The 13,409-nt window shown below is 39.4% G+C and overlaps 1 protein-coding gene across 1 annotated transcript; it reads right to left on the reverse strand.

The window, feature by feature from the left end:
* Positions 1-589: 589 nt before the first annotated feature.
* LOC134820900 (zinc finger protein GLI3-like) lies at positions 590-7,103 on the reverse strand. Its single transcript, XM_063831546.1, has 10 exons — positions 7,021-7,103; positions 6,558-6,743; positions 6,087-6,203; positions 4,466-4,612; positions 3,899-4,039; positions 2,528-2,689; positions 2,124-2,234; positions 1,894-1,993; positions 1,627-1,745; positions 590-1,401 (listed from the first exon to the last, which is right to left on the reverse strand). The coding sequence occupies exons 1-10, from the start codon at positions 7,096-7,098 to the stop codon at positions 1,288-1,290; spliced, it is 1,275 nt and encodes a 424-aa protein (XP_063687616.1). The 5' UTR covers positions 7,099-7,103; the 3' UTR covers positions 590-1,287.
* Between the last annotated feature and the right edge of the window lie 6,306 nt (positions 7,104-13,409).

A 13,409-nucleotide genomic window follows, 5' to 3' on the forward strand; every position in this document is an offset into this window, starting at 1 on the left:
AATGAGTAAGTGCTATAAAATAAAGATAATCAATTCGCACAGTTAATTTGATTTAGATGACAGTTTAAATAAACATTATCCGTGCTATGGTACGAATGAGATTAACAGAATGATGTGAATTTTTATTTAGTGTTGAACATCTACGATTGATCGTCTTACTTTCCTTCACGTCCCTCATAACCATGCTGCAAGCACTCCCATCTTGCCATATTCATTTATTAATAAAGCTCAAGACCACCGAGTGGGTAGTGGCCAGTGAACAATCTTCATTAGCTAACCAGATTGTTGGTATGCAGATCCATCTGAACAGTCAGCAGGGGTCTGCTTGACAACACCAGCTTACCAGATAGTCGCTAAGAAACGATCCAAGAGTTAGTTGCTAAGATACTGTCCGGTGTAATGCTGGACTAATAATGTCAGTTTATGAAGTCATATGATGAATGGTTGTAATGAAAGGTTTACCTAAAGGCAGAAATATCATGACGAGGATCTTATAGTCTTGTCATCTTATAATTACTAAAGCTTATAAGAAAACGATTTCTTGTAGCTTAAAAGTGAACTCACGTAAGAAAAGAAGAGATCAAATTATTATATTTGCAAGAAATTAATTAATTAGAGTTATCATATAATTAAAGTTTATTAAATAGACACAAATAATTCCAACAAATAACAAATATTAAACAAATAACGTGGAAAATTGTCCACCCGACAACAATGGGGTCAGATAAACAAAACAGCAAATATTTAACTGAAAGAACAGCTGGTGGTGACCTCCAGGCCGTCACATCTAACCCAGGAGGTCTGGACGCTATTGAGAAGTGTCAGTTGGTACTATCTGAGGAGGTCCCTAGCTTATACCAACTAACTCAGTCAGATACTTCTGCAGCAGAGGTGCTCCTTGGGGAGGTCTCCAGAGGTGCTCCTTGCAGCTGTATGTCTCGTTAGGGGAGGTCCAGCGCTTCAAGTGACCAACTCACTGAAACAGTCCTTCTCCGGGAAGATCTGTCAGCCAGGGGGTCCGGGCTCGAGTCGGGAGGTCTAGATGGAGGTCGGATAGCTTGAAGGTCTGGGTTTACATCTTAAGATCAGTCTTCTGATCTCACACTCTCATTGGTTTGGTCACAGTTAGATCAGAGGTCATCAATCTTTCCACTTGTAGGCTTCACTAGCAACTTGTTGGTTCATCCAATTCTGTTTGTTCACAACTTCTGGTATTTACACTTTTTGCAAGTCTAAGATGGAGTTGGTAGTGGTGTTGAAACAAAATGTTTCGATATGTTATAAAGATCAAACTGCAGTTTGAACTGAGTTGACATGGTCTGAGTAAGGTTCTTCTCCCTCCAGTAAAGCACATAGCGATCTTGAAGGATCTATCAGCCCTCCAACGTCAAAATGGGTTATCTGCCGAGAATATTATTGTAAGCAATTGAGTACATATTGACCATAGATTTAACTTGAGTGAGTTATTTAACAAGCTTCGCTGAATCCTTTATAGTATTTTAATTTCTGAAGCATTTAGAAAGGCTTTGAGAAGACCATAATTCATTTCAAAGCATCACGTACATTATACAATTTAAATTTATGCTATATATCTTATCGTTTGGCATGAGTATTTAACGACTTTACCTTTTCAAAAGACGGAGGGTTCATTGTGTTCATGAATTGGGAGCTGTACATGTAACTAGACTCGTACATTCCCCCAAGTGATGCCATGTTTGGATAACCGGTGTCAAAGTAGAACGGACCTGTAAAATAAGATATTGTTAGAAATCTGTCGTGGTAAATTATTCAGGGTAAAGGCTAATAGGGACAAAAGAAGTTTTTTGAGTTTTGATCCAGTTGTTTCTCATACCAAGTGCAGCGTGGATTGTTAAACTAAACTGTGCGACTTACTTGAATCTGTTTTGAAGGGTCTCGTTTCGAAAGGAACTAGTGGTTGTTGGTTGTCTGTCATCCAACATTGGCTATCATCCCGTTTCTCAACTGTCGCTACCTATCAACAAACTTCGGTTACTGACAAAGTTTGGATTTTTATTCTACAATTAGCGATATTTTCTTTTTTCCATTGTGGTAGTCAAGTAATCAAAGTCAGAATTCAAAGATTTTAAAGTAGTAAAACCTACTTTCTTGCTTACAGAGCACTCTTTCGTAGAATGGGCTTTGGAATGTTTTCTCAATGAAGATGGATCAGTGTAGCGCTTCAAACATCCAGGAACTTGACATGCGTACGGTTTCTGAAGCGGAATTAAATAAACTTAACTGCGACAATCATGGAATACGCAACCAAGTAGTTTGCTGAAACATTACAAGTGCTCATTAGTTTTCTTTTTACCATCGAAACGTCTTAACCATCAAACTACTTAAAGTTTTAATGGAAAGTCTCCAAATTATACATCAAGGATCTATCCACTCTACACATTCCATCTAACCCAGCCCAACTCACCAGAGGTAGGCAGAATATCTCAATTTTATCCTCTCGTGGGCTATCTTGGCCAACCCTCTAAAAAAAGAAAAAATCCCAACTCACCGTATCCTGATGAGTACGGAGATGTTTTGCTCTGTCGGAAGAGTTACTGAAGCTCTTTAAGCAGCCAGGTTGAGTACACAGATACGGACGCTCTCCCGTGTGGGACCTCAAGTGGATTTTCAGGTTCTCTAATCGGCTGAACGCTTTGGGGCACCCCATGTACTGAAACATTGTTACATTTAGAGATCTTGTTGGAATCTCTGCTGTATTTTAATCTGAAAGGAGGATAGTCATAAAGGTATTTCAAGCCATTGTGGGTTTAAGCAACCTAACATAACGTGATAAAATTCCTTGTTCTAATGTGAGATAATACGATAAATGACTTAATCGACTGGCCCTCATACCACCAGCGAGATTATCAATGCTTTCGGCTACTTTTTTACTACTTTTACTAATTGTCATCATCACGGATCACAAGCATTGTCCTGCGTCCAGGGACAACAGAGTTCCGATTATTTTCACACCCCGACTGATCATCAAGCTATTAATTACCTCGTAAAATGGTTGATGACGTGGTGACGGAGGTGAAGGGTGGTGCTTGATTGCATAATGGAGGTTTAATGGTCTACACGAGCCTCTGTTTAGCACGTCTTTAGGCGGATACTTAACGAAACAATTGGAGCTGGCCATCACGTGGTCTTTGCGACACAATGTTGTAAGGAGCACTCCTTTGGTTTGTGATTCTTGAAAAAGGGTTGGAATTGGAGAAAAAGGATATTGGCCTACTGTTTCTGAACCTAGGCCCAAACCTAGACCCAAACCTAGGCCCGTGATACAATTAAGACATGGTAAATATTTGGTATTCGCAGCTTCTCTCGCGATTCAGAGATTCAGGATATTCTGAGCATGCCATGCATACTAGAAATACCAAGGAATACCATACAACACTGTACAATGTTCAGTCTATATTTGCAGTCAGTAATTTTACATTAATTTAAGAATGTCTTGGTTTAATCAAATTCATTAAGGCGAGGTGTCTGTACAATCATATTAGATACCAATTAAACTCCTGAGATTTGTCGCCGACAGCAATCGCTTGAAAGACTTTTCAAATTCAATAAGATCCTGTAGGCTACAAAGTATGTGCTTATTTCTTTCACAAATGGGCTTAAAATGGATTTGAAAATGAAGTCTCGTCTACATTGCGTTTATATCAGGCATAAGCCATGATTTGTGCAAAACGCCAAAGCTTTTCCGTCAATCCTAGTGGCTAGCCTCAGTTGGGCAGAACAGATTAACATTAAATAAGTTTGCATAATAGTGATTATTATGCAGGTGAAAAATGAGGATAGATAACAATAAACTGTAAAAATCATGTTTACAAGTTTCCTCTGTACACTTTCTCTAATCTGAAGTAACATAACTACTCACAGTGCACTTGTTGGGTTTTTCTCCGCTGTGAACCCTCATATGAATCAGCAGCTTGTACCTCGCGTTAAAGGGCTTTGTTCTCCGGCAACAGTTAGCCCAGAAGCAAGTGAACTCGTCTCCCTTCTTCTGATCAACGTGAACCTGAATAGTTTTACTATTGATCAGTCATGTTCATCACAGCCGTTTTTTGAAGGTTCATACCCTCTAAACCTTTCAATATAAAATCATGTTGCCCACGTGATCACGCGCCCCTGTCATGGCTCTGCCCACCATCAACCATGCAGTCTCACCAGCCACACTGAGGTTTGCACCTGTCGTAGCTCACTCGGTGGTGTACCACTTTTCTCGCATTCTTCAGCAACTGATAATGAAGGCTCGCCCCTGACATCGTGAGAGCAACCCTTTTAACTGCAGCTCCACAATGTCCAATCTTCACAGCCCTATTTTTTCCATTATCAACACCCCACAACTTCAACACACCGCGTGAAGTAAATCAGAATCATGTTATCCACTCCCCGCGGCCCCCTTACGCCACCTACTCCAGACGGCTCACCAGTGTCAACCTACCTTTTCAATGTGGCGGACGAACTGCTCCTGTGAGTTGAAGGGCCGCTCACACCCGCTCCATCTGCACCGGAACTTGTCCCCCGAGCTGTAGCGCTTGTTACACGGCTGGTCCTCTGCAATGTACGTGCTGCTGTCTGCCTCTGTTATCTGGAGGAGGGGGTTGGTGAGTGAGGGGAGTTTAATTTAGAAGGAAATTAGAAGGATTGGAGGGGGTTGGTGAGGAGGGGAGTTTAATTTAGAAGGAAATTAGAAGGATTGGAGGGGGTTGGTGAGTGAGGGGAGTTTAATTTAGAAGGAAATTAGAAGGATTTTTCTCATTTCTGTCAATCGATCAGCTGCATAAATTTTATTAATTATCGGTGATTTTTTAAAGTATGCTGTTCTCGCCTGTCCACAATAAAAATTGTACAATAAAAATTTGATGAGTAAAGCTTGTGAATGATCCTGGTAGGGGTAAGCAGTGGATTAGAGGGGCAAGACACAATGGTTAATCAAATGGTTATTCAAGATACCGGGTGTGGCCCGATAATCTGGGATCTTATTATCCGTGTAATTCATTTTATGATAGGATATCACTAATGGTAAACATGCAGGACCGCATGATTTTCATTTCTTAAACCACTCTAATGAACTCCCATGAAATGTGAACTGTCACATGTTTCTGACAAAATAACAACAATCCAGGTAGCAGCAGGTGACAGTGGAAATATAAAGTTCAGATCTAGGACTGCCTAAAATTCTTTAAAAACTTTAAAAACCGTCAATCTCATCAACTTCTGTTTGAAAGGGTTAGGTACTCTTAGCTACCAAAAGTTAAAATGTAGCATATTTTAACTTTTGATTGCTTAACACAATGGCCTATCAATGATTATTGATCAGCACTCTGAGACTAACCAAGCTGTTAACCAACAACCCAATTAGTTACCCCGATAATTAATAACCCACTCAAGTTCACCCCTAATCAAGCTAGTTTTACAACCTCGAGTACTGACCAAGAGAGGTGAGTACCTCAAGTACCTCGCACGGCTGATTGACAGATGGGACAAGCCCTGCTTGCTAAGTGCAGTGTTTGACCTAACACCAAGCACAAGACCCCGCTCCCCTGGTTAACGGCTCTTTAACCGAGGCTGTAACCACTGGTTACCGGGGCTGTTACCACTGGTTACTAACCAGCACAGCCATTGGCTGGCTCTTTAACCGTGCAATGGGGTGGTGTGCTGATTGATGTTAGCTAACTAAGTTTTGTCATGATTTGATTATTATAAGGGTGTTGAACTGTAGACTATTTCTCAGATGTTAACCAAGTAAGAGAGAATTCACCGATATTATTTTGATAAATTGTAGTGGTTAAACATTGTACAACTGTAGTGGTCACTAAAAACTCAACCTATCACCAGATGGCTAATGTGGTTGCCAGTACGGCAGCTATAGCTCATGATAGGCTATCATTGTAGCTAAAATAAACATCAAACCACAGTCTGATACTTGTCCATGAAATACCAAACCAACTGAACACAAGCTAATCGAATGGTGAGTTAATGAAAAATGTTACCCATATTAATTGATGAAAGTTAAGTGAGGTATGATTATTGATAATTATACGTGGCTACTATTACTTTACCTGTATATTATAAGAAGAGAAAGGTCGTTTGCGGTAGTTGGTCTCAACTGGGGCCTCTGTTGCTCCTGCCCCGTAGAAAGCGTTTGGAACTGACACCACTCTTCTGCAATTCTCGTCCTGAAACGATTCATCATGAAGCATACATTTTGTATTCACAAACATACATGATACATTTTGTATTCACAAACATACATAATACATTTTGTATTCACTGTGTATTGTGTACCGGGTAGCTCTATGTAGCACTTGTGATCATAGGAGAATCACCGAATGTAATACGTACAAAGTGTGGGAAATCAAAGAGAATACATTTCAAATAAACTACAAGACGGTGAAAAAGATTGCCTATTTGGCATATTAAAATAACCGATTAATTTTCCACTGACTTAATTTTCCACTGACTTATCGTTTAATTTTACGGCATAATATCGCTTTTCCAAAATGTAGCAACCAAAGTTTACAAACACGTACCCTGTCTTGAATATAAGGATACGTTTCATTCTGTTGCACTCCTAAACTCTGATCAGGAGACAGGAAAACAGTTGGACCCGGGTAACCACCAGGGACCCCTAGTCTGGTGACAGGGTCCATGGGGAGGGGGTAGGAGTGTGGAGCGGCATCTCCCAGGAAGTGGAAGAGAGCTGGTTCTGGATGCTGCTGAAGAGGGGTGTTAACTATTAACATGGGTTTGAAAGAAAAGTTCGTAAAGAGTTATTGCTTTTATGGTAGGGCTCTTGATTCCAGGCGGTATTCCAGAGATTACGAATCAAGGCACACAACTCAACTACATTGTCCCAAAATATTTCACAAAATACTGAAAATATAGGACATTAAACTAAAAAGTTCAAATAATTTGCGGAAAAGTAATATACAAAAATCGGCCCGAATATGAAGATAAGGTTAAAATTAAAAGATAACAATAAAGTTAAATTACGTGGTTGATATGCTGCTGAGTCCACAGATCTGTAGTTGAGGAAACCGTGTTGTCCTTCTCAACTTTACACTCTATCATGTTGTTTAGCTGATGTAGAATTTGTAAACTACTCTATAAGGATGACAAAGTTTGATGTTTAATTGCACTATCAATGTCTGACTAAGTGTAAAGCAATTAAAATCTGAAATCAAAATTGTCAAACAATCAAACAATGAAGGACTCACAAAGAAGGGATATAGAAATACAGCTTAACGTTGGCTCAACAAGAAATAAAATGGGTATACAAATTCAATAAATAAAAAACAAGGGAATTCGATGAAAACAAAGTAAAAATCACCACACGTTCTGTGAATTGTATTTTGAAAATATGAAGCCAGCCGTAGGACGTAATTTTGAAATTAACAAAAAAAAACAGCCCAAGTTTAATTGCAATTTATAAACAACAACAACAAGATACAAGGGCAGGTCTCTCCCGAACGTTGGGATGGCCTGAGGTGCTTATTTCCTTTTCAGTAACCCTAAGCCACTCTGTGCCGAGGCACTATACTATCTGTAGGGGGGTTAGTCCTACGAGCCAGAGAGTGTGTATCACCAGCCGAAGCTGTACCAAATCACAGCTTGGTAACTGGCCGACTTGCATCCGACCGGATTTGAACCCGGGTCTTCTGCGTGGGAGGCGATCGTGTTACCACTACACCACCCGGCCGACAATTTATAAACACCGCCACTTAACTGTAACAACCAAACCTTTTGTAATCGGTTCTAATTTTACGATACACAACCGACATGCAGTTAGTTCTGCACAAGCAGTCAACCATTCCGAAATCATCTAGCCATGTTCACAGCTCAGCTACACTTCTACCCCCAGTGATGTGGCTGAGCAGCAGGGGGTCAATACAATACTGGACAAAATCGGCAACACATTACACGGAATAAGCTGACAATTGCTTATTGTGAGTTTTTATGAAATTGTTTCGAACAAAATATGTGATGATCGGTATCGTTTTTTTTCTCGTGTTCGGTGGCAAGGATGAAGGTAACAATTATAAGGATATGCGAACAACATGACTACATTACAAACATCTGCATCGGACACCAACTCCGCACTGGCGACCCTCTCCAAGCAGAACTATAATCTACGAAACATGCACTAGTTATCTAATAGGGGATCTACCAATCAGACCACCCATGCAGCCCACGTGACATGTCGTACATGGCACATGATAATTTGGCAGATATAAACGTGCGTGTCACGTGATGTCATGGCAACGTAACGCGCGTGATCACGTGATATTAGACACACATGTCCGATCAAGGCAGACAGATACTGAGGTAAAAGTGCGATTTTTCTGATCTTAAAGGATTAGATAAGTGGTTGAAACATGCAGCAAATTACAGCTGTTGCAGATAGCACTCCTACCGGCAACACCCATATTGATCCAGGGTCCAGATTCAAAAAGTCTGGTGATTGTCGAACAGAAATTTTGTATCCTGAAAAAAAAACAACAGAGAAATCAAGCTTTATTGAAGAATTGGTAATCATTAATTTGTTTAATTTCACTTGCTCCTATTCAACGTTCATGATTAGACCGACTTACTGAAAGAGAATTTAGATAGTAGATGTTTACTGTTTAGGTGCTTGAAGGTGAAGTGTCTAAAGAAGGTGTGAGATTCCTCTCCACTTCGTAATTGAATGCATGTAACAGTATTCATTATACTTGCTGCTATTCATTATGCACAGTTGAAAGGGGCAACCGATTCTTTTGGAATGTTGCGAAACATCAAATGTTTGACTGCTTAATGCAAACTGAATTATCTACCCGCTTATAAGCATACCAACTCCCGAATCCCCCATCCCCGCTCATCCATCGTTCTCACGGTGGCCACGGCTGCTTTTGGAATGACAGAGCAGCTCCTAAATTGTCACAAGACTGCCAAATTTTATGCCGTGCCCCACTCAAGAGACCCTGGAAAAAGTCGCTGTTGTTTTAATTGCAAATCGTATTTTGCAGTTCGCAAAATACGAATAGCACCATTTAGATGTAACATGCCAGTTGTGCTTCCAAATATTTGATTATTAAGGCTTTTTGCCGCTCTTGTAGACGAATATGGATATGGTATTATACAGCGAACAGTCATTCTATGCGGCTAGGAGCTGTAGTAAGTAGCCGCTCATTGTTACAATTCTTAACTCTAATTGCAGGCGTACCTCGGTGGATGTATACAGTTGCTTCTTTGAATCTTATTTGAGTTTGAAGCCCCAGTACCTACTTTGATATTACTGGAATTGATTCTAAACGTTTTAATTGTGATGGGTGAAAGTTTGAGTGATGATTATAATATCACCAATATAATTTCTTTTTATTTTAACTTGCGGAACTGAACAAACTGTATCTTTAACCATTTAAAATTTCTGATTTTGAAATTATATTTTTCGACGGTTTAGAAAAGTACACGTATCTCTGATGAGATGAACGCATGTTCAGTGAGCCTTCTGTTGTCAATCTTCCTAGCTCTTGTTTCAGGTATTATAACAATAATTTGTTTAATACATAGCTTGGTTCACTATCTTACCAACATTTGGATATGTACTGAGAAAGTATTCCTCATGATCATAATGCCAAACAGTATTTGGATATTCCTAACCCGCTTTACCTATTTCAGTTGCTAACGTTTCCTTCACTGACGAAAAAGAAAACGAATCAGCCTTATCAGTATCTGGAATGAGTGTAGAAACAGCAGTGGCTGCGTTAGAGGAAAATAACATTGTTGAAGTTGTCAGGGCACGGAATGGTAAACAGGAGAAAAAAGATCGTAGACCAAATTCAAAATGGTTTAAAAACAGATTTAGAGATTACTAGGATTTAAATTTTAATGATAATATACATTATGACTTGCTTTTTTATTACTGTGCATTGTGCAATAAAATCAAATTTTTGTTTTTTTCATAAAATCATTTTTCCACGTTCTAGATCAATGATTTTCATCATTTCTTTGTTCAATGGTAAGGTAACAACAGAAAGTGAATTATTTAATCTCCTTCTCAGATTAACCATATTAAAAGTGGAAGGTGGTCCATTTCCAATAAGCACGGAAAGTTGCTCGACCAGGAAACTAATGAACATAAATGCTTAAACGTGATTACCAGGGTAATTAAAGGTAATTAAATCATAATTACCAGGATAATTAAATCATAATTACCAGGATAATTAAATCATAATTACCAGCAATATCATAACACCTCTAATTACTGATCATCATGCTTAACTATTTAATCAGGACAAAAAACCAATGAAATCCTTTGTTTATATCTGAAGATTAAGATAATGAGGACTTATGATCATAATATATAAACCTGATTTAAGCAAATTAAAAAGACAGATGCACTTGGTTCACTGGTCTGCTAACTCCTTCCGACCCGCCTTTTCTTGTATAGCAGTTTGGTCCAACCTATAAGTATATGAATATCCTTGAAAATATCAAAGACAATCCGGTTAAAAGTTTATAAACTTTTAACCGGATTGTATAAATACACAGTAGTAGTAGTAGTAGTAAATCTTTCAAAGTACGAAATATCTCTTTAAAAGAGCATCCTAGGCACCTTATAGATATCAAAACGCATAAAAAAGAAAACAAAAACATCAACCATCTTCTAACTTCTTCCACTCCTCCCTATCTAAAGCTAAAAATCTAAGGTCTTCGAAATCAGTCAAATTCTTAAGTCTAATATCAAGATTTCTACTAGTCAAGTCTTTTCTAATAACATCTAATAAGTTTAAACATGGTCTACATACACAGTTAGTTATGTAAATCTTCAGTTTTTTTAATTAACAGCTCCTGCTCCTGTGAACATAAACAGAGCACTACTATTACCAGGGGCCACTGTACGGCTAGCAACAATGGTATTGCTATTGATCTACCAACCTACCAACCTACTGTCAGATCGTGTATGATTCAGTTTGGCAGTAGTTATTATTCCAAGCGATTGGCGTTAATATTGGTAACTGGTCAGGTCATTTTTAATGAAAATCTTAATTTTTTAGCTCTTCATTCTAAAATTCAGATCAGAAATAGAAAGGCATATTTATTTGTAGTCGTTAATGATTTCCTTCCACCTTCCTTCCATCAATTATGCTTTTGATCGATTTGTTTTTTGTGGTTTGTTGCATTTCATCAAGATTCTCTATCGTAGTTATTCCTTTGTCATAACCGTAAATCCATAATTAATGATAATGGTTGATACCGTTGCATGACGTGAGGATGACGTGCGGATGACGTACGGGATTGATATGGCTCCCATGGATATTCTCGATCACATAGGTTTGTTTTATTCCAAAGTTTTTTGTAGCGACAGCCAGAAACACCTCACCGTATAAAATATATTAGTTAATAGGGCTGTAATTAGCAAGTCTATCAATGCAATCCGAAGAAGATGGTCGACGATCGAGCCTCGATGGATAACAGTTTATCGCCGCCTTGATACCCTTGCAATTGCCCAATGATCTATTTTTTGTCATAGTACGATAAATATCGCCAGTTACCGTAATTGCCATAATGTAACAGACCAATCGTGACTGTTTGTCAGTGATAAATCGTTTACCAGTAACCAAACGTCCATCATGAACATTGGGGCCGTGTGTTAATCGATATCTACCCAGTCAATGGAGGCGACAATGCCAACTCCTTGTGGTTCCTAGCTTGTACGGTTTCGAATGTACCCCCTCCGGCAACGTCTGATAATTCCTATCTGGAAGCCTGTCCTGGTGAAAAGACACTGCCACCACGAATCTTCGCAGTAGCATCTATCATTTGTGGTACCACTTCATGCAGTTGCATCTCCTTTCACCCTAAATGAGCAACTGATCGTCCTTGATATCGGTAGGCACTGGACAGTGCTAAGTCGTTTTATAAACCCTAAATCCTGTCTGCAGTAGTGCAGTCTGGTTCTACCTGACGGCAAGTCCCCGCCATTCTGGCGTCGAGTAGGTCTCCGCATGTCCCGAGCAGGTTGCAGCCACACTGGCGTCGAGTACCCTAGCGAATAGGATCACTCCTAATCTGGTATCACTCCACGTACAGATTTGCTTCAGGTGCTGCCATACTCAAACAGGAGATTTATTACTGGGAGCAGAGTACGGCTACAAATTACCTGCAGCTGAGGCAGTCCGTACTGAAAACATACCTTGTTGTTCCTGTCCGAGACAAGTGTTCCATTATCAAGGTTCTGTGCCATTCGCAGTACTTAGGAGCGCCCAGGGACCACCATCCATGAGTGATTAACAAGTCGTTCGTACTACTCACGCCAATTGGTCCGAACTAGATGGAACATTGAACTGCAAATTGAGCGTCAGGATCAGGGTTAGGATCCCAATATACGCTGTACCCTGGATATCTGGAGTTTATCTAGTTTTGTCCCGACTTTAACAGTTATGATTGACACCTTTACCAGCACCAGCACCGGGAGGGTGGGTGCGATGCATGGAGTGCGGTGTGGATCAGCTATATAACTTTAACTGGTATTGTCGCTGGAAATTAGCCATGAAATGGTTTGTGCACCCTACCCTATCTCTTCAAAGTGATCATCATTAGTTGCTCTAATTCTAGATCTTCAATAGATTGTCACGGCTGAAAGAAAGGGCTGTTTGCAAGCTTTGACGCGCTTATTATTGTTGTTATCTTGATTAGTATAGGTGATAATCAGTGAAATGGCGCCCAAATCAGAAAAATCGTGTTTTTAGTGTGACAATCACTGTCTGTTACTGAGAAATTCAAATATCATTACACTTTTTAAAAGTTTCTTGCTATCCATGCCCAATTTTCAAATACAACTAATAAATTTTTGACACTTGAAAGATCTAAATTGCATGGTGCAGCTTAAGCTCTACAAATATTTATTTTGAACCTTAATTTGCTAAGGTCACGTGACTAGGTATTGATTTATATTCCAATTATGATCAGTGTATGCTGGGTGCAAGTTCACATCAATGGAAGTGGAACAGATGACAGAAGAAACAATGGTACAGCAGAAAGTGGAGCGAGTTAGTGAGACGAGTAGCCCGGAGCGGAATGAAACTTCCAGTGATGATAACGGAGAGGAGCAGAGGTAAGTGCGTGGAGTGGAGAGGAGAGGTGAGGGGAGGGGAGGGGAGGTGAGGGTAAACTTAAAGTGAATAGAGTATCGATCGGTATTTTGGTAAAAACTAAAAGCATTTGCGAAACTATAATTTGATGATATATTATATAATATAGGGTATATATAGGACTTGAAGTTGAATGACGGTTAAAATAAGAACTCAGCAGCAACTAAAGGATTTATTGAAGAAAACTGTGAAATACGAGCCAATATGCTGGTTTTTACTCTATTTAGGTTTATCATTTGAAAATTGCCC

This window comes from Bolinopsis microptera, chromosome 9 (assembly GCF_026151205.1).
Source record: "Bolinopsis microptera isolate Bmic1 chromosome 9, MBARI_Bmic_1.0, whole genome shotgun sequence".
NCBI classification, from domain to species: Eukaryota; Metazoa; Ctenophora; class Tentaculata; order Lobata; family Bolinopsidae; genus Bolinopsis; species Bolinopsis microptera.

Bases quoted from the DNA above. Each gene is read 5' to 3' on its own strand.
- LOC134820900 (XM_063831546.1), bottom strand. From the start codon at position 7,098: ATGATAGAGTGTAAAGTTGAGAAGGACAACACGGTTTCCTCAACTACA. The intron at 4,613-6,086 runs GTAAAGTAATAG...CCCCTCCTCCAG, and splicing joins TCTCTTCTTATAATATACAG to ATAACAGAGGCAGACAGCAG. The intron at 2,690-3,898 runs GTGAGTAGTTAT...ACAATGTTTCAG, and splicing joins AAAAACCCAACAAGTGCACT to TACATGGGGTGCCCCAAAGC.